The 25,112-nt window shown below is 35.0% G+C and overlaps 2 protein-coding genes across 4 annotated transcripts in view; one reads left to right on the forward strand and one right to left on the reverse strand.

Moving 5' to 3' along the window:
- MTF2 (metal response element binding transcription factor 2) overlaps positions 1 to 11,535 on the forward strand; it is a 28,518-nt gene extending 16,983 nt beyond the window's left edge. For 2 of the 3 annotated variants that reach the window (XM_010582644.1, XM_010582646.1), the window contains 7 exons: positions 480 to 603; positions 4,008 to 4,075; positions 4,466 to 4,636; positions 5,272 to 5,380; positions 5,580 to 5,638; positions 5,809 to 5,913; positions 8,067 to 10,059. In XM_010582644.1, the coding sequence (XP_010580946.1) occupies positions 480 to 603; positions 4,008 to 4,075; positions 4,466 to 4,636; positions 5,272 to 5,380; positions 5,580 to 5,638; positions 5,809 to 5,913; positions 8,067 to 8,421 (991 nt within the window). In that variant the 3' untranslated portion in view covers positions 8,422 to 10,059. Of the gene's footprint in view, positions 1 to 479; positions 604 to 4,007; positions 4,076 to 4,465; positions 4,637 to 5,271; positions 5,381 to 5,579; positions 5,639 to 5,808; positions 5,914 to 8,066; positions 10,060 to 11,471 lie in introns of those variants that run through there. The other variant, XM_010582645.1, reaches the window with a different exon arrangement.
- A 7,773-nt stretch (positions 11,536 to 19,308) lies between these two features.
- The window catches only part of TMED5 (transmembrane emp24 protein transport domain containing 5), a 6,304-nt gene continuing 500 nt past the window's right edge, over positions 19,309 to 25,112 (reverse strand). Inside the window, exons 2-4 of the mRNA XM_010582647.1 lie at positions 22,912 to 23,009; positions 22,037 to 22,220; positions 19,309 to 19,575 (exon numbers count right to left, since the gene is read on the reverse strand). Coding sequence (XP_010580949.1) covers positions 19,357 to 19,575; positions 22,037 to 22,220; positions 22,912 to 23,009 — 501 coding nt within the window. The 3' untranslated portion in view covers positions 19,309 to 19,356. The remainder of the gene's footprint in view (positions 19,576 to 22,036; positions 22,221 to 22,911; positions 23,010 to 25,112) is intronic.

Consider the following 25,112-nt stretch of genomic DNA (forward strand, 5'->3'; position numbering starts at 1 on the left):
TAGCTTCCGATGAGATTTAATGGTTAGCTGTAGTTTGAAATCTTTGAACTAACATGCATATTAGAAATTATATCTAATTCAGTGGATATGTGCTAACAAATATGCGGTGGAAATTATCTTGTTAAATGTTAATTCATCAAAATACTTGCATGAATTTGAATTGATACATTCATGTATGAATTTGGACTTACTTAAATATTCCATGGTTTAGACCAGTTTTGGCATTTAAAAGAACATCATGACAATTAGATGAGGCAGAGATGAAAGTAAGATTCAAAGCAGAAGGAATCTTGAGGAAAAGAAATGACAGGAGACTTCATAATGTTGTTCCCTGGATTGAGTGTTTTAAGTTGTGCTTTGTGTTCCTCTAACTATATCGTGCTAATATCTTTCCTACTAAATTATTTCAAATAAAAGTAATTGGAAGACAAAGATAACTTTTTTCCTCTGTTTTTCATTCAAATATTTCTGAATTCTAGGGTAGATATAGCACATTTATGCCTTTACAACCTAAGTGTTATTCATAAGAAGAAATACTTTGATTCAGAGCTTGAACTCATGGCCTACATTAATGAAAACTGGGATAGATTGCATCCTGGTGAGGTAAGTAATTGAAATACTCGTTCTTGTTTTTCCTCACAGTGCATACATATGTCCTGAAAGTTAGTGACCTATGAACTGTTCTATTCTGGATGTTAAATCCTTTATTACCTTAAAATCTGGTAATCCCAAATAATGAGATCATATTTAATTTCCTTGCAGAAATAGAATGTTTTTTTGTGGTGTATGTTATTCTGAGCTGTAAAATTTCTCCAGTGATCCATGTATCTGTTATTTTATTATTTGCATGGTAACTTTCTTTATATTCAACTGTTTATTCTGTTGCATATATATTTTTTCCTTTCTTTTCATTTTATAATTCTCATACTTCTTTGATATATTCATGTGCACAGACCAGAAAATGTAAATGTAGAACTGAATGCAGAGTATATTACATATGAAGGCATCTTCAAAGTCTCTAAAGTGTAACATATAACAAATTATTGTACACAAACATTTCCTTTTACCTCCCTCTTGCAAACATGGGTGATGATCAGTTCATGTCCAGGTCTAAAGATTGTTTTGATTCTTTTCTAGACTGATTCAACTACTTGTCAAGGCATCTTGTTTTTAGTTCACTACTATACTAGTTATTTTTCCAGCTATTTGATTTATTGGGCAGTCATCTTAGCATTAAAGGAAATCCATTTCCCCAAGCAGACTGACTTCATATTTAACTAAGAGGAGCAGTGTAAATACTTGTTTCCGCATGTAAGGTTGGATGTAAAATTTATGTCTAAATTCAAATTGGCATACTGGTAAGAGAGTATGCACTTTTCTCATGCATGAAAATTGTTTAGAGTTTTGAAGTTTTTTAATGCAGGTGGCGTATAACTGGTTTGAAATATTCTGATCATGAGTACATCCTAATTTCATACTTCTTTTCAGTAAATTCTTACATGTGTAATCCATTTTTACTAGCAGACACAATTTGAGAATTAAATGTATGTTCTTGGTTTAAATGAGTAACTACTTTTCATGAATAATGGAAAACGGTTTAAAATACATATGTTTAGGCTATGAGCGTCAATAGTTTCTTAGACAAGCAAACACTCAAGCATTACTAAAAAATGACAATTAGTGTCGTTATGAATAGACATCTGGTTTACTTTGGAATGTATGGCATCTCTTAGCTAAGTCATATCAAGTCAGTAATTCTGTCATATCAAGTCTCAAGCTTTAAATAAAAAAAAAAGCTGCACAAAATGTGGTAATTCTCATACCATCTTTTCCATAGAATGAAATGTTCTGGCTGTCTTACTGCGCAGTTTAACAAATAGATAGGCGGTGTTTAATTTTGACTTTTGCTTCTCTTGGTATTGAGGGAAATATAGAGGAAATTGTTTATTTCACAAAAGAAAACTTTCTTTTAGATTTAACATAATTTCATGTCAGAATGGTTGGTCAGAGCAGCCGTGGTGTGGATGAGGAGAGTGGAGCTATCTAGCTGCCATTGACTTGGAGCACACATACCATTTTGAAGAAGCTGAAAGGTTACATACAGTCCTCATTGTGCTCTTCCCCCTTTCCACTTTCAATCCATCCCCGCTCAATCTATGTGATAAACACGTAACTAAGGGGGAGGAAGGAGTTGGGAGATCCAAAATAAGGAAACTCACCTCTTTGTTAAGTGGTACTTTCAATTCCTTAATCAATATTTGTACACCTTCAAGAAAGCTACTTTTTTTTAAGTCTGAAGACTATGTTTTTGAAGGGGTAGAGTTTGAATAAATGCAGAAAAGCTGTGTTGAGGACGTCTTCAAGACTTTTTATTCTGAAAAGATTCTAAATGTCTCTCACTAAGCTGGGAAAAATTGTCTTGAAAAATTTGAGGCAAATGTATTTTACTTTGGTTAATCTGGTTTCTTAATTAAACATAAATTAGTCACAGAAAGAATAACATCTACAATATAATGGTTTTAGGGTTTTTGTAATATTCTTAGCTGGCCACTGTTCACTGCCTGAACAAGGCCACTACTAGAAATGACACTTTGGTTTCTTTCTCTAGCTGCTTTCAGTTGAATAAGAGGAAAAGTTTTTCAGCCATAGGTAAGGTAGGAGTAAATGGTGGAATTATCAGACCTCCCAAGCAAGTGATTTTTAGCATGTTATTATTTAGGATGTAATAAATATATGGCAGTTTTCTGTAGTTAAGTGCTGCAGAGTTGCAAGACCTCTGGATAGCAATGAACTGTGCTGAATGCATATGGTAAAGATGTATAAAACCAGTTGTTACTTTCTTTGGCTAAAATGGCTTGAATATCTCCCTGAACTTTAGTAGTCAGGTAGACTGACTGTGAATCTTGCCCAAAATTATGTTAAAAGGTTGGTTTTGAGTATATTTACTCATTTATTTAGGTGTTAGCACATTTAATCTTTTGAGCATTTCTATCTGTCCTGTTTGGTCAGAATTGTATTCTTTTAGAAAGTATTTGAAGGTTGGGTTGGTGGGGTTTTTTTGAGCTGCAAATGTTGTACAGTCTGCTCTGTAGTATTCATACTAATAGTGAAACTTATACTCTTTGTGAATTCTATAACTAAAGATAAATTTTCTGCAGAGCCAATTGGATATAAATTCTGGATCATTTTGACATGGCAACTGGAAATATACTAGCTTCACTGGAATTTAAAAATAGCTGTCTAAATATAAAAATAATCTTATTCTAAATTCTACTATATAAATGTAGTGTCCACTTCTTTATAGTCACCACCATACTTATTCTGCTTTATGTCTCTAATTCATAAGTATGCAATTTTTTAGAGAAAAGATTCCATGTTTTGGTAGCTTGATAGGGACTAGCTGCTTCAGGCTTTGGTGCAAGAGGGGAGCTTAGACTGGGTCTTAGCAAAAGGGACATGAAAATGGATTTACTTCCCCGCCCCCTTCCCCTTTTTCACTCTTAACTTTTCTGGGCCTTTTCCAGTTTTTGTATCATGTTGAGTAATGTTGGCAAAAACGGGAATTGGGTCCTGCGGCAGGTTTTCGGTTAAAATGATCACCAATAAAATAACTAAGTTCTTGTGTCAATATAGTTATCTTCCACTTCCAATCTCAGTTATTGGGAAGACATAATGCTGCAGAAGAATTCTTCTCAGCAGTCTTGGGAGGGCAAGCTAGTATTATGTTCTTTGAGTATATGAATTCTTTGAGATATTTTTCTTGCACTTATTACAAGTGAAACTCAAATTCTTTGGCCTGGGCTTGATCCTGGCATGAATTCTGTTGATGTAAATCACAGAATATATGGGATAATGGTTAAGGTCCTTTGGTGTTAGGTAGTTTCCACAGCTAATACTTCATAAATGTACTTCACATCCAAACCTGTAGTTGCAGTGACTCAAAGTAACTAGAATCTTTCTATTACTAAAGAATTCGACAGGTTAAATGATTTCTTAATACTTCACAGCTGGCAGATACACCAAAATCTGAAAGATATGAGCATGTACTGGAGGCATTAAATGATTACAAGACCATGTAAGTTATTGGTACTTTTTGTTTTAAATGTTGTTTGCCTATTTAATCTGTTGTAGATTACAGTCTTCAGTCTCCTTTGCTCAGTCTATCTGATAATCACTTTGGCTGCAGATAACACTTAAATTTTAAATACTGTTTCTATTTCAAACTATAAGATTACATAACTGTTGGAGTGGAACCCAGATAATGAGAAAAAATTTGTTTTAACTTCCATCTTCTTTCCACTTTGCATTCTGTATTTGAGAGTGAGGATTGCGTTAGGAGTAAGAGGGGAATAAAATACCACTAGACTATCCTAATTTGCATAGTTTTGTTTTGCATGTACATTGCTATTTTGAAAGTTGCTTTCCCTGGGGTCAGAATTTTAACAATTAATTTAAAATCATCTAGGTTTATGTCTGGAAAAGAAATAAAGAAAAAGAAGCATTTGTTTGGCTTGAGAATTCGTGTTCCTCCTGTGCCACCGAATGCTGCTTTAAAGGCTGAGAAAGAACCAGAAGGAACTTCTCATGAGTTCAAAATTAAAGGCAGAAAATCATCTAAACCAATCCCTGATGTGAGGTAAAATAACCCAGTCATTTGAGCAATGTTGTGGTGAATCGGGGCTACTTTGGGTATATTTTTGGTACCTACAAAAAAGGTGTTTTCATTGTAGAATGTGTTTTTTATAAATAACTGTAAAGGTGGACTGTTAGTAAGAACAAGGTCTTTGAATGAATTTAATTGGCTTTCTATTAGGATCCTTCTAAAAAAAACCAAACCCAACTTGAAATTTAGCAGTAAGAACAACAGAAAATATCCCAGCTTTGCTGTCATTTAGGAAACAATCTTGTGTTTCTGAGCTCTCATGCAATAATCTAAATAGGAAGCATGATGTGAAGTTGTAACTTACATTAGTAAATGTACCATGTTTTTTACCAGTGTGATCGTATGAATAAACAACATTTAACACTTGTTCATTCCTCTTCAATGTTAGGGAATCAGTAATGTCACTAGAAAGATATTGTGTCCGTTTGTTGTTCTAGAGGCAAAAATATGTAGCTTTGTACGTGACAATTTTGATTTACCAGAATAACCTCATTTAGCACAATGTTTTAGCAATACACATCTAATTGTGTATTCATTGTCAAAGGAAAACATATATTCAATGAAAACTATCTTCAATAATACACAACAAAATATAAATTTTCTTCTAGGGAATTAAGTAATGGTATAGAAAGAAAGGGGAAAAAAAAATCAGTAGGTCGTCCACCTGGTCCCTATACAAGAAAAATGATTCACAAAACTCCAGAGTCGCCTCCTCTGGTAAGGTTTTTGATATTCCCTGCCACTCCCCCACCCTTTTCCCTCTAACTGGATTATCATTTTTGAAGAAAAATATAACCAGTTCATCTGAATCATGATATTCCCCCATTCATCCTCAAACAAAATTGATGCAGCAATTAAAACTTAATTTGAAGTACTTTTTTTTCTTTTTCTTTTTTTTTTTTCCCTATCTTCTTAGGATAATGAACCAGTTCCAGTGATAGAGAACCCAGCCTTGGAATTACCCTGCACTGTTGGGTAAATTAAAAAAAAAAAAACCAAAACCAAAAAAACCTCCAAAAACCCCTCCAAACCCTGTAAAACATTATAATACTATGTCATTTATCTGTTTGCTTCTGAAATGTCAGCTCTGTTTTTAATATAATATTATTTTCATTACATGGCAACCCTGTTATCTTGCATATCAGGAAATCTGATGGAACTGCACATTCATCCAATACCTCAGATGTGGAATCCACAGGTGCTGCCAGTATGAAAGAAACTACCTCATCTAGCATTTCCAGACATTATAGGTAATTATTAAATTACTCTATCTGCTATAAAGATTTGTCACATACTCATTTTAATAAAATTTTCTGAAAGGGGGGGGATGGGGACAGGAAACAATTGGTTCAACAATAATTCACCCTTAATAAACAGATGTTGCAGGGATCCTACAAGAGGTATCTTGCCAAAGCATGACATGTAATGTTCGGAGTCTCTGAAAACCTGAGTTTCTGTTGTACTTCCAGTCAGTTCTGAACCTTTTGGCTAACTTCCATGAAATCTGATCCTGGTAGTTCCAAAGAAGTTAGTCTAACAAGATTCATGAAGATAAATGCTTGGATGAGAGAGACCCAAACCAGAAACCCACACTTACAGAAAGGCAGACAATTTTCTAATCATCTGTGGCCTAGTCATTGCCAGTGCTGTTTTATTGTTTGGTTTTGGTTTTTTTTGTTGTTGTTTTTTAAATTTTTTTAGTTGAAGCTTTGGCAAAACAAAGGTAGAAGATAAGGTAGGAGGTTGACTTAAGTTATGAGGCAGCCATAGGGTAAGTGAAATGGAGGTAAGGGTATTGCAGAACTGGTGGGAGAATAAATAGAGAACTGAGGATACTGTGAAGGGGTATAACATTGAGGATATAGTAATTCACTGGGATTTGGAGTGATGAGCAACTGAGACTCAGTGTAGAGCTATAAATTGCATGGGGAAATCTGAAGAAATAGGACAAAAGAAAACTAGTATGTCTTAGTCCTGCTTACAACAGACAGGGTGAGAGTTTTTTGTGCTCACTAACTACTGTTCTTTGTTGATGCCAAATATGTAGTTAAATTACGTTTACTGGAGAGAATTAAACTCCATAAATACTTCCTGAACTTAGTTTTCTAATAAAGGCCATAAAAGAGCTGATGTGTACCCTGAATTAATCTTAGCAGCTTTTGTTTTTGTAGGTTGGTGTATTCATGTTAAAGAATAGTTAAGTATGTGGTGATTTTCTACAGGTAATAGAGCATGAAAAATTTTTGGCACAGTCTTCATTAATAAATTATTAACTACAATTGACTTTTCTGCAGATAAATTGTTGCTTGAACTTTTCTGTCTCTCAAGTTCAGCAAACATAAATTTCTCTGTTATTGAGGTACATGGATCCTCAATCTACTTATTTTGTCTCCTCTCTTTCTAGTTCATGCTATCAAGTGCTTTCATGAGTCATTTTTGTGTGCATTACTGCTACAAATAGCCTGTCTTCAAAAACTCATATTTAACTTACAGACTTCTGAAATTGTTACTTAAGCACTTAAGTCACTGTTTTGTATTTCTGCCCTTTATTCCTTTTTTTTTTTTTAAGTTAAAAAGATGTGCTTTTTTCCTTGGTATGTTACATAGGAGTCTTGAACATCGAACTTTGCATACCATTTAATTAAGGACTTTATCAAACACTTTTTAGTATGTGCAAATTATAGATGTAGGTTTTTACATAAGCATTTGTATCTTGGACATTTTTAATATTTGGATGATGGTTTATTCTTGGATAATGTCAGAAGCTTCTTTTTTCATTACTAGATACAAATCTGTGTGAGTTTTGGATATACGTATTTTTCTGGCCACATACAATAAATCTTTATAAAGTCATGTGTACTATTGTAGAAAGATGTGACGTAGAATAGATTTTGCAATATCTTCTTTCATATTTCAGAGTTTTCACTTATTGACGTAAATTCAGCTTGACAAAAATAACTGTGCATAAATTTTTTATTTACAGTCTTAACAAATATCAAGTCTCATACTCTTTTGTAGTATAGCTTTTGTAATTGAGGCCTACCTGTGTGATAAAGCTGTATTTTTAATTTGCAAATTTAAGTACGTTTGGGGCAGACTTCTCTGAACAATTTTTTTAAATTTGCTGAAGAATGGGATTAAGCTGCATCAAAATAGTATTCTTAATATATCTAGGCATAAGCTAATATCACTTAGCTAACCTTTCTGACGTTTTGTTAAATTAGTACAATTTTCTTTATGTAAATAATCTTTATTTTGCAAGTGCCATATTTATAGTAATCTGTAGGCAACAAATATTTTACAGTGAAAAATAGAACAAAGAAGTTATGATAGGAAATAACTGATGATAAAGCATACGTTTTGAATAAGTTTCTTGGAGTTACCGCTTTTTTTTTTTTAATAGTTTATCCGACTCGAGAAAAAGGACTCGTACAGGAAGAACTTGGCCTGCTGCAATACCACATTTGAGAAGAAGAGGTCGCTTTCCACGAAAAGCACTCCAGACTCAAAATTCAGAAATTGTAAAAGATGATGAGAGCAAAGAAGATTACCAGTATGATGAACTCAATACAGAGATACTTAACAACTTAGCAGATCAGGAGTTACAGCTCAATCATCTAAAGAACTCTATTACTAGTTATTTTGGTGCAGCAGGTAGAATAGCTTGTGGGGAAAAATACCGTGTTTTGGCTCGTCGGGTGACACTTGATGGAAAGGTGCAGTATCTTGTGGAGTGGGAAGGAGCAACTGCATCCTGACTGTAGGACTGAACATTATGTTCACTGCACTGTCATCTGTAAGTACAGTTCATAATGCAGAGCCACGACAGAAATGTGTCTTTAAGTGTGTTTCTAAAAACAAAACAAAACCAGTTTAGCCTTAACATGTAATTGTTATCATTACAGTTCTTGTGATAAAGACTTATCTTTTTAAAACCTGATCTGAAACTTAAATTTTTTTAATCTGAACATTGTTAGATTGTTTTAGGTTGGGATATTTTGGGTTACAATTGCTTAAAAATGTGCATGGTGTTTAAAAAAAAAAAAGACATTTTCTAGAGAACATTCCATGGATACAGTTATTGTGATTTAGAGAAAATATTATGTAGATAGCACAAATATTTGAAAATTTTGGTTTGTTTTCTTACCCAAATGTTTGCAGAAATGTATTTCTATTTCAATACTTTCTAGATTTCATAAGTGCAGTGTATATAATGCCTACTGAAGACTGTAAAATACTGAAGTTTTCTTTCAAACAAAGTGTAAAAAAAAAAAAAAGAAAAAAATATATTGAGCCTGTAAATTGCTCTGTGACCAGACTTCATTGTCTTCTTAATATATTCTGTGTGTGTGTGTGTGCGCGCATGTGTGTGTGTGTATATACATATGTATATATGCACACACATAGTTGTGCGTGTATATATATATGTGTGATTGTGACCTATGCAATACAAATTATGGGATCGGGCAGCTTCTGAGAAAACATCCCATAATTCTTTTTTCAGGAATAGTTGCCAGTATTTACACAGCAGCATTTCTTCTCAGGCTTATTGGGTGCTGTTGCTTTCTGTGTACTAAGGAAAAGTGTCAAACCAGTGCAGCGTGTTCTGGCAATGGGTGCAGTCATTGATGTTCGTATGTTCTAGGTAATATATTCCATTATTTTCCATGTGAATTAACTGTTAAAATTTAATGCAGGATCTGAACATTTGGAAGTTAACTCTACTAGGAATAACAATATGAAAGTTATTGTGGCACACTGATTGTAAATTTTGTGTCCCAGTTATAAACTAAGTTGACAGGAGTCACACACAGGATTCCTACATATCTGTAGAAACAGTCATATTTTGATAAATGTAGTATGAACAAAGTGTATTATTGCACAGGGTCAACAAACGGTTTGTTGCCATTTGAAGTAACGTTACTGATTTTATTACAACATTACCTCTTTTGTTTTTATAAAATGTACCAACTTTTAAATTGATAAGTTTATTTTCCTTGTTTAAAAAAAAAAAAGTCGAAAAAGTCTCTTGCCAGTATTAGACGTTTTTTCTTTGTCTGCTACTTTTGAGGGAATTTTAGCCAAAGAGTAAACAGAAGAATATTTTTACTTTGGTGGTTATTCACTGTAGTGCATAAGGTTAGTTTTCTTATATGCTTATAGTTTACCACCAAAATAAAATTATGTAACACTTAAAAATGACAGAGTGGTTTAAAGTGTACTGCCTGGGTTAGTACTTTTTTATTCCATTACTTGATTATATGACTTTTTCTGCTCATCTTGAACAACTTGAAAAGGTGATTTTTTTAAATTTTTTTTTTTTTTTTTCTGTCACCTTATAGCCAAAGGAAGCAGAGATATCTTTTTAAACCTGTGCTTGGTTTATGGCTGGCCGGGTAATATTAGCTTTATAAAAATGCTAATTAAAAACTGCCACTTCTGTTTACCTTCACTAAAATGTGTGGGTTTTTTTTCCTCACACCCTCAGCTATTAATTTAATGTTGCCTTGCCTATAGCTGCAATATTTTGATAACACAGCAACTTTATGTTAATTTTTGAATGTTTATATCTTGGGATAATGCAAAATGTAAAGCCTTTGTAACCTTACTCGTACCATCTGTATCTGTCTTTATTGTTTCACTTTATCCAAGTCCTTTAATTCTAACTGAACACCAGCAGTATTTTTCATAAAGTTTCATTTAAAGATAAATATTGGAATGTACTTGGGGACTTGGGGGTGGGGAGAAAATATTTGTCAAACTTAAGTTGTCCATGGACTTAACTATTGTGAATGTCATTTCATTTTATTAAGGTGGTTGACTTGACTCTGATGTTCAGTTTGTATTTTTGGAATTGCTTTTTTCTTAGAATTAAAAGACCAACATTAAATGTGTGTATTTTTGAGAGAGAAGAATGAGTTTTGATTCTGTATTCTTGTGAAGTACATCCTTGGTGGCATCCTCCCATCCATTGTTTCTCTAACTCTAGCTTTCCTGTTACTGTCCTGGAGACACTTGCCCTGCACGTAGACACTAATTAGTGTTCAGCTATGCTTGAGGGATGCTTTGTTACAAGGTGTCATGTACTGGAAAATGCTGCAATAGTGCTGCTGAAGATACAGCTAGAGTAGTAATTAAAGCACACCTACAAATGCCTTTCATTTTATGTGAATTTCATTGTATGTAGTAATGGAGTGTCTAAAGGAAAAAATACAAATGTTGCTGTACGTAACAATTTCAGTTTGGTATGACTTGATCATTGTATGTATGCATGTGTGTAAATATATGTAATTCAACGTTGTTGTGGTCACTGATTTAGAACCATTTCTATATGTATCAGATTTAATATTTTTCCATTATGTATTATTTGTATTACAGTAGTATTTAGGTAGGTGAAGTCTATTGAGACCATTCTAAAAATGTAAGCATCACATGAACAAGACAGCAAAGAAATAATGGCACATTACTGGTCAGAATTGTAAAATAATCATCCTAACAAAGTACTTTTCAAATCATTGTTCTCAACAAAAATTTCAAGAGGAATTTTGAATAAAAACTATGCTTTTCTATGCATAACAGGCATTTTGAGTGAGCTTACAAAGGAATTTTGAAAAATCTCTGTGTGCTATGTGAAATAAAGTCAATATTTTGATTTAACATGAAGACAGAAATAAACCGAAAAAGGCCTTGAAGGTGAAGACAAGCAGTTTGTCTAGGGAGTGGGGGGAAAGATAAGTGAATAAACAGAAAAATGGTCCTGTCTTTGAAACATCCTACTAAAGTGATCTCTAGTGTTATATTTTAAAAGGAAATTGGTGAATTGAGATGGAACATGCCAAGGCTGGAGACGGAGCAGTAGTCAGAACACAGTGATGAGGATGAACTGGACAGGAGCATCAGTTCTGTGCACACAGGGAAGAGGATGAATCTTGCAAGTGCTATGCAGGTAACATTTTCAGGTTTTAAATTGTGTCACTTCTCTAGTTCCCTCACATCTGCCTGAATGAAAAGTAACACTGCAGTTAAGGGGATGATGGCAGAAAATGGTATTTTCTGTAAATGGAGAAAAGGGTTTAGGATGGTGAATTGTATTTAGTCGATGCTGAGCTTAAGCTGATGGCTAAACACCCACGTGGAGGTGTCAGATCTATTGAGATCCTAGTTTGGTCAGAAAAATGTAATGCATGAGGAAAAAAAATCAGAGTTGTCAGCCTAAAGTTTGTAGAAAAGTTGATTTCTTTGTGTGTAAATCGGATCATCTGTAGGTGAGGTACAAAGAAGAGAAAGATGGGGGGGTGAAGAGACTCCTTTGGAGTCACTGAAGAAAAGTTGAAAGGGGAATGACCATCTTCTAGAAAAGATAGTGCAGGGCAATAGAAGGAAAAGCAAAAGATGAGTACAATTAGCTGTGCACAGTCTGAGAATGAGCTTGGAATTTGATGCTTTTGCTACTCTTTCACTTCTATCATTCAGCAACAATGAAAGAGAAGATTTTGTATTGTTGTGATGTCTATCTGTTTTGCATTTCTGAATTCCTTAATGTTCCTCTCAGCTAGCTCATCTCTGCTATTTTTTTATCAGAATTTTTCATATTCCAGCAATGAGGTCCATATACCATAATATCAACAGTTGTTCTGGTTTTTATTGATACCAAAATATTTTGCCTTGCAGATATTAGTTTTTCAAATACAGCTGTAGCTCATACTGTTCTTCTCGTATCATCTTCCTTCTAATCTGTTCACTTGTATTATTTCACCAGTGTGTATTTCTTTTTCACTTGTTCTAATTAATGTTTCTGGCTTCTGAATTTGACAATATTCTGTTCTCTTCCCATTATTAGCTATTTCGTGTTTGGTATTGATTGACTTCCATGTGGCTTTGGTTTCCTAGTCTTCTGTTTACTTAATGTCCAGTGTGGTAGCATTAACTTAATCTTTACATCTTTGGTCTTAATCTAATAAGGTCACTTGCTTCAAAACCCGCTTTATAGCGAGAAGCTAGTTAATAGTTCTATCTTGCTCTAAATAAAGTTTATTCTTCTGTAAGCACCATTTCAAAGTACTTCATTTGTGCTCTGCCATTCCCTAATGAGTACTTGCAAAACTGTTGCTATTCACCCATGTCATCATCCAATGTGATAGTTACTGCTTTGCTATGTATGTGTTTCTCTCATTCATGAACATTACTAAGGTTGCCTACTTCATGTTTTTCACCTGCTTGCTCTAAGTCGGTATTCATAACTTCACAAATTGGTTGGTGGCATGATAGCAGAGATTGGAAAGCACTAAGAGCAAAACTCTAGAGATGATCAACAGTGGTTAGAGAAATTCAGGGAAAGGGAAATAATGAATAAATAATGGGAAAGGTTTTCAAGCTGTAGGATGTTAAAATATATTTGTAGTGGTAGCAGGAGGAAAAGGTGAGTCCAAAAAGGGGAAGAATATAAGGTAGAACTAAGAATTGATCAGGATAATGCAGAGTTCCTTGTTTAGGAAAAGTGATGCTTTTTGTACAAAATCCACACTCAGAACTGTCCTTTCTGACAAACTGACTTGTTGCAGAAATGTATATATAAATATATGTAATATGTATACTTATGTGTAGAAATCACAAGTCTGAGAAATAACAATGAGAAACAACTTGAATGTATTCAATTACAATGGGAACTTATTTTTAAGGAAGTCTTTAAGTGGGCTGTGAAATGCTTATTAAAAAGATGACCTTTGATGGACTGTTAAAAAAAAAGAAGCTAATTCAGTCCTTGCCTTCTTTTCTCCCATGCTTTTTCTTCTCCACTTGTGGTAATGAGCTCAGGTATTATAGGTGCTCACCTGCCCCATAGTTGTTCAGAGGTAAGTGCTGAAACTTTAGAATGGGAATTCCTGTTTGTTTGGCCACTTGGCACCTCAGCCTGCTTCTTTCTTCCCAATCTTGTGCTGTCATCCTGTGAGAGAGAAGTGACTGGGAAGAATGATTTCAGGAGAGGCAGCATAAGTGAGTAATGGCTGAAGCATGCTCAGGGCTTTGGGGGGTGGGGAGGCAGGGTCTGGTTCTGCCCTTTTCCTGTCCTTCCAGAAAATGTAATCTAGAGTATTCTCATAAACACTTTGGAACTGGGATTGATTAAACTGTCAGAAGCTTTTTGTATGGACAGTCATGGGTATCTTTCACTTGACATTAACTTGACTTTTACCACTTCCTGATATCCTCCAGCATAATAGAAAAATTACCTTAATTAGATCATTAATATTAGGTCCTTTAACATAATGTTGAAATAAAGACAGACTATAGATACATACTTTTAGAACTTTTATCTTGGCAACACTATGCCTCCCTTACACACCCGTATTCCAATTTGGCAGGTGGCAGATGCAGAGTGAAGAAGGATGTTTTGTTTCCAGAAACTTGGTACACGCTAAGAGATGAAAGGGACTTGTGAGCTGCATGGGTTTCAAGTCTCATTAACTGTCCTCAACTATAGCAATTGATAGCATGAGAGAAGATGATGTAATTCAGATACTTTTGGTGAAACTTCAGCAGTGTAGGTGTGTTTACTGCTTTTTTTGTTATTATTTTATTACTGTTTGATTATTTTTACCTGTGATAAAAATGAACAGTTACCTTAAGTAAATTTTTGGTTTTGAAAACAAAATCATACAATAAGGCATATAGCTGTTGATCTGCTCTGCAATACTTTACAAATATGGTGTTTACCTCTGTACTAGGATTCTTCCTGTATGAATAGTAAGTTTCTGTGATAAGGTACTAATGGAGCAAGGAAAGTGTGGAAAGGAAGGGTTTAGTATAAGCCATTCCTCAGCAATAACTAAGAGTTGCAGGTCTCCTGTCTGCACCAAAAGTTGGTAAGTTATAAAATAAGACAGTCTTAACAAGAATTGTTATTTGAATCTAGGGAAGGCACAGGAACTGTTAGTTTTTAAAGACATCAGATATAGCTCAATCTACTTAGTTCCAGGCTGTCTTAATTAGCTGTTGGGGATAATGAGTCTTTAGGACAGATCGCCATGTAAATATTTATTTTAAAAATACTTAGGAAACAAAAAGTAATTGCTGTAGCTGGCTGAATAAAATTTTTAACAACGTAGTCTTTCCACTGTACCACATGGTTGTGGACTCTGAGGATAGTGCTGCAACCTGACAAGCAAGCTGAGTTAAACAAGGAAGTGGTGCACTGCCGAGTGCATGGGACGCTATGGACTTGTGCCAGTCTGAGGTACACGAGCGTTGTCTTGTACATAGGAAGAAGTTAATGCAGAAGGTCTCATTTCTCATGGCATGCACTTCAAGAAACAGGAAAGGGAACTTTTGCATGCATTTCTGATGCCTTTGTCTAAAACGGCTTTTGATAGTTTTCACTGTGTGTAGCTTCTCAAGTCAAACCACTGTTCTTTCTACCATTAATTGCCCAACCTGGCAACATAACATTGTGCCTTAGTATTTTATAGTAGCTACTTCATCAATTCAAAACAGTACAAAAAGGAAGTTCCTGTTTCACTATTTGAACAATGTGGTTAGCAGGCTTCTGGACAGGCCGGGTTTCTCAGGAGTCTTACGAAATGGTAAACGAGCTTGGATTTGTCATGTGTATTACTTGATTAAGCTGAAAAAACTGCTCCAAAATTTTGAGCTTTTAGTGTCAGGATCTTGCATCTTCTCTTATGAATGTGAAATTATTACATATTAAAAACTAGTAGTCATTTATATTATGGGATTCTTAGTTGCTACAGTTTGATATTCTGTGATACTACTTTCCTGTTTTCCTTCTGTTTTTTCCCTAGGTGTTTATTTTTAATGTTGACTATACCTAATCGGAAATGAAAATACTTCTACTGTGAAACAGATTTTCTTTAAAGGAGGAAAATAATAGAAGCACTCAACAGGTCATCAGATGATGTCAGTTGATGTTTGCTGCTAAAAATACATAATTTTTTTAATCCTCTTAGTTTCATGTGACTTATGTACTGCTGCTGACTGGAATGCACAAACATGCACACAAGTTAGAACAACATATCAAGCCATATTACCTTCTGTGAAATCCTTTCTAAAAAGGGTTTGTGAGGACAGATGGCCATTGGGTTAGAGCAGTGAAGTTGTTTTTTAAGTATCAATTTGATGCTTTCTGTGGTATTACAAGCTTACAAATTCCCGTAATCTGTTCCTTGAGGTATTTCCTCTCTTTTTTTTTTTTTTTTTTAAGGTGAGAAATTTGGGGCTTGGTGTAGTTACTAACAGGTAACACTCAGCTAGACAAATGTTTCCCAAAGTCACAGATGCTGATTTAATACCATGCTGTCCTGACTTAGGCTGGCCTGTGGGTCTTACTGTCTCTTGCTTTGAACACAGAACTTTACTAGTCTCAGTAGTAGTATTGACCTCTACTATAATTTTACACAAGACAGTACCTACTATTCTTCCCAGAATTTCTCCCAAACTTGCTGCCTGCATAACTGGAAGCTATGCCATTCTGTCTGTATGTGTGTAATAAACTGCAGGTGCAATATGGAATATAAGTTTTAATTAAGGTGCAAATCTTGGAAAAAAAACACCCAAAATATTAAGGTTCATACCTGATATGCATCTGATAACTTTAAATGTATTTTCTGTTACAAAGATCAGAGGTTGGTGTCATTCTGATCTGACACCTATGTAAATCTTAAGTTATTTGCATTGGTAAAGTTGATTTTGGGTTACAGTGAATAAGAACAATTTGAACACTGTAGGAGGAAGAAATGAAAAAGCTGCATTACTGAAAGTTCTTGTTAGCTTAGCATCCTTGATATTTTGCAGCATTCATAGGTAAAACATTCTTCCTTCATTATAAAATAAAGAACACAAACACGTTTAAACTTCATTTATTGAAAATCTCGAGTTTTGCATAATTTTATTCAACATCTGCAAGTCTTAAAACATTTAATTCTGAATAAAAAAAATCCATTAAAAAATTAATTTATATTCTTTGTAAATTTTATACAATCAAAAGCAATCTACTCTTCAAAATCCAAATGGAATTTCATTTAGCTGCAAGTTTAAATGCTAAATCCTCTACCTATGATAAACATAGTCCTGCTCCCAAAGTGAAAGCACAGTTACCTTTTGTAGTTATTCCCTGTTTTGTTTTCTGTAATGAACCTTGAGTGGGGAGAAAATACAGTCAGAGCTCTTAGTTGCAAAATAATAATTTCTTCCAGATGAATTCTGCTGACAATTGTTATCTTCCTTCTACCAGAGACTGCTACTTGGAATTGGAGAAACTGCTGCAGTTCGGCCTTGTGTCTTTGATCACAGAAGTCTGCATTCATTAGCAGCTTAAGCTAATACACCATCCTGTTTTGCCACTGATGTATAACCACTGTCAGAGAGGCACAGCAGAGCAGCTGGGGAACCTAATCTCTTAAGGTGCCCTTGGAAAATGTGGCAGACCTCATCTGTTGGAGGTCTAAGATGAAATCTGGAATCTAGTAGCTTTGATTTAAGAGGTAGATGTCTTCGTAACAGCTTCACAGAGCTGGTTCAGCATTTTGCAGATGGGTTGTAGCATCATACTCATCGTGATGCAAGTGAAGATAGATCTCTTCTAGCAAAAGGGGCAGAGCCCTACAAATTTTACTTGCCTGTCCTGAAGGGACCTTATCAAAACCTTGGAAGTTGACTTCAGTGAGCTTTGGCTTATGTCCTGATGTAGATATGTGGTATATTGGTACTGGCAGATATACAGGGAAATGGCAGAAAAATATTATTTGCCACTCTAGCAGAAAAAATTAATTTCTCCTACACTTTGTCCTAATCACAGAAATAAGCTTTCTAATTCCAGGCAGTTTAGAATAGAAAGCATCATGTGGAAAAAGAAGATATGCAGAACCCTTAAGTGAAACAATCTTATTTTGGACACAGCTTTGCAGAAAAGAAAAAGTAGCTCAACAGCCTTTGGAGCCCTCTATAACTTCTGCTTATATAAACTAGTTAGAAATATTATTGCTAGGTCCAGTTGTCTGAAGTTGAAGCTGAAGTGCTGTTTATATGTACTGTAGCCCTTGCTAGCATCTGCTTCATTTGAACAAAGTGTTTCTTCATGCATCTATTGACCCTGTTTTATCTCCATAAAATAATTTTTAATCACAGCAAGTCTCAAAGTTGCAATTCTGCTCTTCATACCCAGATGACCCAACACCAGGCAGAATATTCATACATACATACTTTTTTAAAAAGTGTTTTTTAAGGAAGTGCTTTTTAAAAACACTTTTGTGATGAAATGTAGTTTAACATATTTATACAGGAACTTTCAGTGACTTGGCACATTGTGAAAATGACTAACTCTGAACTATTAAAAAAAAGTTAATTCTCACATACCAGGGATTTTGGCAAAAATTCTCCATACCCTCACTACACTGTTAAAAGCTGCTTCATATAGAAATTACAAATTAGTGATTCAAGGACAGCTTTGCCTTAGTTAACTGATATTACTGATATCCACTTGATTCTAAAATTTGAAGCCTGTACTTATTGCTCATGTAATTCATGTCTTACTCATATAAATAGCTACAGAAACACTGCTCTCATGAACTGAGTGTACTTATACAGCTAAAAGACTTGTGAGGGTGAGCAAAAAAAGGAAAGTTTAGGTGAATAGCTTTGGTTTTTCATGCCTATGTTAGTCACCCTATTAACTGCTACATTAGTCATAAATGTAGTAGACAAAAACTAAAAAAAAAAAGTAAGAGGGATTTTGAGACTACAAAAATTAATGTTATGTTTTCACATACTGTGACACCGCCCCCCCTTTAAAGGGAAAGAATAATATGAGAAATAACTTCTTGAAAATCATCTATTACATGAGGTTACAGTAACTAAGCGTTCGCAAACATGCTTCTGTGTGTGCGTTTGTTCATATACCATACAGTCACTTGTCTCTTGATCTCATGTAACAGCCAAAAAGGAAAATGAGGTTGTACAACTACAGGACAGAAAGATTTAGGAACAGGAATTGCACCTATTTTCTCTAATTCTTTTCAACACTGACTCAATTTCACATTGATGGTGCTTTTTGAAAGTGCTGATGTTTGTCATCTGTATATAAAGAGTTCTCATTTTGTTCTCACAAAGTTAGCCCAGTGTTTTTCCATGATATAACAAAAGCTGAGGATTTAAAAAACACATAACTTTGAAGATAAATGGCAGTAACTACAGACTACCCCTGTAGGCCCTAATCCTGTAAACACTTAGGCACATATGTAAATTTATGCAATATTTAACAGCAAATAAACCAATGTCTAAGTTACCATTTAAAGTTTTGCGTGCCACTACTAACATCACTTTGCATATGTACCAAGCATCCTGTGTACTATGCATAAGTTAGTCATTAACAATCATTAATAAATGCTACAAGTAAAAAAAAAAAAAAAGTAGCACTTGCAAAAATGGAAGAGCTTGGGGCAAGGCATTCTGTTCATATTAAAAAAACCCCCCAAAACAAAGAAACAAGACCACCACCACAAAACAACCAAAAAACCCAACATGAATTGAAAACTTGGTATCTACTGCCTATTTGAAAGAATCTGAAAGGTCATGTTTTGTTTTTTTTTTTTCCTTTACTGTAGTAGTTCATTGCTCTACCTCTCCCCCCCCCCCCCCCCCGCCCCCCATACCTGTTCTATTGTTATGATCATACTGAATATTTAAGTTCTACTTTTCCTCTTATCTTCAAAGAGACTTTTCAACATGTAAACCTGAACAGCTGATACCACCACCATTACTCCCAAGTTGACCATGGACCAGAAATTCACTCTGTCAAAGTTGCTTTCTTGTATATTTCGGTCACGAGCCTCAAATGCTCTGAGCAGAGTCTGAATCTGGACACTTTTGCTTAATCTGGCTTTGACACTGTTGATGGATTCCTGGTAAGTAACAAGAGAGTATTTTTAGAAGAAAAAAACCCCACACCTGAATTAATTAAATGTATAGCTTGCAACACATACAAAATATCAATACCATATTACCACCTGTCATTTAATTTCTTGTCAAGTAGACCGTTAATTTCACTTTAAAATATATACCTTATCACAGTTTCCATAATTTCTCTAGCCTGTTTATTGTATAGCACCTAAAAAGGCTTAATTCATATAGCATTAAGGTTCTACAGTAATTTGGTTTTTCCCTTTTACAGGCTGGGGAGGTAAGAGAGAAATCAAACGCAAAATCAGTTTTTTAATATTCTATATATCTTGGGGAACTGTGATTCCAGATATTCAGACAAGTAAAAATGCAGTGATCTCTACAGAACTAGGCTCAAAACAAGTTGTGTAGTAGCTGATAAATGTAGGGTTTTTTCTGCTAGATAATCAAATTCAGGCACTTTTTAATGCAAACTACCATCAGACTATAGCTGTAGCAAAAGAATAGTAGTACAGTAATGTTATATTCCCATCTTTTTATGCTTTCACTGTAGTGGCTATAATCTGCTGCTTCAGCTTTGATAAGAAAGCAGAATTTTGACAATAAATCATCAATAGGACAACTGGAGGTCCTACAAAGGACACACAGTGTGTCTCATCAAACCAGAGGAAGTACATCAACACTCTGGCCATAACAACAGCAGCTCAAGATCCACTCCTTATTCTGCATTTACGAAGTAAACACCTGGTCCTATGATCTGTTAAAGTTTCATCTACAACATAATAGAAAGTCACAACCTAAAAGCTGATCTCATGAAGTGCTGATTTATGTTCTTGATATAATTATGGGACCCTGAAGTAACTTTTAGTGAGGAGAGTAATATGTGTAGTAACAGCAGGCTATAAATTTGGTGGGGGAAGTTGCCACAGCAGTAACATTTTCTCTATGGACATTTTCTGTTGCATATTTAACAAATATTTCACAAGAGCTATTTTTGGAAGCCAAATAATTTTATGATGATACTAAAGTTCATCTGTTATACAATAAGGAGCATCAACACTATGAAAGAGCTTTAAAAATAAGACACAATTCCTCATTTTCCCCAGTAAATATGTTATCTTTAAAAAGTTAAACTACTATGTGTTTATGCAAGTCCTCACAGAACTTGCAAGTAAAGTAATAGCTTGACTAAGTAAAGAATGGCATCAAATACTAATGTTAACTTTGCAAAAATTACCTACTTTATAAGATCTGCAAGGCTCTCAAAGACAAGTTCTGCATTTTTTTTTCTTTTGGAAGAGATACCAGGATGTCAACAAGTAGCTATCACATCCATCCAAGTATTGCTTGTGATTAGCGTGAGAGGGATTTTCTTCACAGTTTCACCTATAAATTTTGCTTCTTATAATTGTCTTGATTGCCAATTTTAAAGAAGATCTGGCCAGCTTTTCAGATTCCATGTTTGGTTTTAACTACTTAAGAGTGTAGTGTACACCTATAAAAGATCTTAAACATGAAGATTGTGTTGTTTAAAAAGCTGCATTTTGTTTATTGCAATAAACAGAATATAAACAATGTCATTCTCTACACCCGTGTATTCAGTAACTGTCTGTGGATGTTGGTTTGTTGTTGTTGTTTGTTGTTTTTTGTTTTTTTCTAAAGACACCTGTCATCTGTAGCTACAATCAAACAAACAATGGCTTACTGCATCCTACCAAGCACTAAGAACAGTGGTACAGAAACACCAAACGATCCTCTACTTCTAGAATAATCTCAACTTTTCATGATCATGAAAGGAAATAAAAGCTTTGACTTGGCAGTAGTCTTCATCCTGCATGAAATAAAGTCAGCATACAGTTTAAGCAACCATTACCATTCACAGAATGTTTGCAAAGGTGAACCTGCACCATAGTACAGATTAACTCCTGTCCTGTTTATTAGTTTGAAAAGACAAAATAGAATTTGGAGGAAAAAACCCTAATAAAGTAATATATAAATTATTGAAGATAGAAATATTAATGCATATGCGGGTTGGGGCACTTCTGCAAAGACAGGAAGAAGAGGCTAACAGTACTTCATTTTCAAACATCAGTAAAAATCTATGCCGTGATTCCAACTACATTGGGATTAAACAATACTTTAATACTATATTTATTTCATTACTGCTAGGGAAAAATGTCCCATTTTACAGTAGGAAGAAAGGAAGCTGAATTGGAAACAGAGTGACTTAGAGAGCTAGGCAGTTTCTTCTTGCTGATTAAGGGTCTATTCTGAAAATATTCTTAAGCTTCTGTATGGAAGCAAGAGATCCATGATGCTAGGCTTGATGTATCAGTAAAAGCAATATATGGAACTGGAATAGCTTCTAGGGTGATGCACCAGACCAAGGCAGAATGGCTAAAAAACACTGCATTTTTTTCCAAATGTTCTTACGTTGAAAAGAATTAAAGATCAAATACTAACCAGAATGTCTTCCAGTTTCATATCTAGGAGATCTGTGCCGGTAACATACTTCTTCCAGTCTTCCTGATCTTGTCCATCTTCTCCCATGTTGTCCAGGATCAGTTCAAAGAAAATCACCTTTTCAGAAATGGTACTGAATGTGTTGTCAAAGCAGAACATGTAATCCCCATCTTCTGTTTCCACCCTGTTTATGTAAGCAAAATGTCACTAAATTAACTACACTTTTTGTGCTGGTTCTCAAAAAGCAAGTTTTTGTAAGCAAACTTTCCTCTTTAAGACTGACAGTTGTGCACTTAGAAATAACTGAATATGCTTTTTATATAAAAAAACTCTAAAGACACATTACAGATTGCACAGTCACAGGAAAACAATCCCACTGACTCTAAAGGCTTAAAATGATGAAGACAGCAGCTTTCATTTTCCCTATTGGGATTTTGAATCCTTATTAATTGTTACAAAAAAGCTATAATATGAGTGGGATTCTTATACCCTGTAGTAAAATTACAATAATTACTACATATTTTGATAAAAGGACTGAAAAAATAGGAAACTTTTCAGCTTATTATTTATATGACTGATAAGATCTTTTGATATTAGATGCAGAGACCTTTTTCAACTCCACAATAATTATTTTTGTTCACTGACCATTAACAGCTATCATCAAAACAAAAATATCCTTCACTTCATGGTAAGATCCACATAAAAAGCATTCAGTGTTTATAAAAAGGTAACTGGTGTTCTCAAACTGTCCTATTAGAAAGTGTTTTGTAATACTAAGGAACAATAAGTACTCAACCTTTATTTTAGGCGTATTTGTTAAAGAAACCAGAAAAGTATTTATGTAACACTTCTAAGTTTGAAGATTTTAAACTTACGTATGAACTCCATCTGATTTTCTTTCATCAAAAACTAGAGTTTCACCTTTTGGAGACAGTAGATGAAAATCAACATCTAATCCTGCTCCATCTAGAACCTGTGAAACAAACAAAAAAAACCCTGCAACCAGTAGAATTCCTGTTTGCATAGCTGATGGCAACATTTTTAGGGAAGGCAAACATTTTTAGGTAAAGGAACAGACACAGAAAGAATCTGAAAGCTGAATCTGTATGAGTTCACACCAAGTTAATTGGAAGCAGATTAAAAACTGGTTCAACCCAAAAGCATTTTAGCCATTTAAAATTTTAAACTAAATATGATCTAATCATGCTAGGCTGGGCTTATATTGAACCCTTCCCTAATTGTTTTTAAGAATGCATACAATTTTGTCAATGGGCAGGGTTAGACAACCTGTAAGAATACCAGCAGTAGTACCACACCTAGTATTTCTATGGCGGACATCATCGATGGGTAAGTACTAGTGCTAGTTCAGAAATTTTATAACAAAGGTCTGTCACTTTTATGTATATATGCATATGTATTTGTACAAGAACAGTCTATGAAGTGTAATCCCTAAGATCTCTTTGTTGGGAGAATTAACAGTGTAGAAGACGGGACTAGACTTCTTATGCCAATCAAAGCTGTACCACAGACCTTCTCACCTTTTAAAGCAGATTTAAGGTCTGAATTCTCCCAGGGCATTCTCATTTCCCAAAGGCAGAAGGAATTGAAGGCATTTAGCCTCCTAAGCTGATAATAAGTGTATACAGTATTACAAAGCTGTGCTGCTTTAACTGTATAACATGGCTACACTTGTATCACCACATCTGCTGTATTGTAGAAGTTCTATATAGGGAAAGTAGTAACTGCATAAGGGGGGTGAGAGGGCTCATTTTTATGACATTACTTAGGTCCATGCTAGGGCAGTTTTTTGTTTGCTTGTTTTCCAGTGAGCTATTCGAGTATAGCAGTCTGTTCCTGCTGAAATTGAGGGCAAAGTTTACACTGACTTAAAGTGACACTGGAGACTTACCAAAAAAAGAGAAACGACAAGGCAAATTAGTAGCTAACAGCTGATTAAATTAAAAAATATACATAGGGATATACCTTTAGGGCTATGATACAATCTAAACACCCGGAACAAAACTTTGTATCAGCATTGTGTTTATTGCATTATGTCTTTGAATAATGACCTGCATCCTGCATTAAAACATTCCTATCCTTTAGCCACTCACAATTTAGAATAATTAAGTACAAAGTAAATCTATTTCCAATAACATACAGAGCTCCTTTTCTACACATTCAAAAAGAAAGGTGAATCGCTACTGTTAGCAGTAGTGCTGAGAAATTTATGCCTGTGTAAGAATAAATTCAGTTATGCACATTTGTTCTCTCTGAAATAAAATTTTTGATTATGATTAAAATAAAATCCTACTTTGTCAGTGCAAAATAAACTTCCATTGTGCTTAGACACGGCTCTGAACAAAGCTTGAACACCTCAATCTTTCATTCTTGTGCAGTTCCACATGTAACAATAATTAGAAAATAACCAGGAATTTCAGGTTTGTGGTTTTAGTTGGGAGGCAGAGGGGAAAAAAAGGGAGGGAGGGGGAAGAGAGAGACAGATCCCGGCCAGTTCTGAGGCACAGTAGCAGGATGGGAAAATATTCACTGGACCTTCCCCTCACTGTGCTTGTTCTGCTGAAAAAAAGTCGTTAATTTAGGGAAAGAAAAAAACCCTTTTCCAGAGATATCTGGGGAACTCTACTCTCCCCAAGAAGGGCATCACGGCCTTAACACTAGTCTAGTTAAATAAGACTGTTTTTAAAAAACTTTCACCATCGAGATAAAAGGTGTTTAATATCAACACAAAGATAGGTACGTAAGGGTTTTGTGCATCAGCAACAATTTCGGTTGTGCTTCAGAGCTACTGCACAAGGTCACAGCCGTTAACTTCCTACATTTTTGCGTTCTGAAGGATGGCAACGTGACATCTTGTGAGGTAAAAAAACCCCCCACCCCATCAGAATAATTTAAAAAAAGGCTGCAAACGTGTATTTTTTCCCCCTCCCAAAGATGCAGCTCTCAGCAGCGGGTAATTCCGAGGGGGATCTGTGGGCGCTACGCGGGGCCCGCAGAGCCGCGCACGGCGGTGAGCGCCGGCAGGGCGCCCGCCCTGCCCGGCCCAGGACGTGCGGGC

This window comes from Haliaeetus leucocephalus, unplaced genomic scaffold (assembly GCF_000737465.1).
Source record: "Haliaeetus leucocephalus isolate CR32 unplaced genomic scaffold, Haliaeetus_leucocephalus-4.0 Scaffold848, whole genome shotgun sequence".
NCBI lineage: Eukaryota > Metazoa > Chordata > Aves > Accipitriformes > Accipitridae > Haliaeetus > Haliaeetus leucocephalus.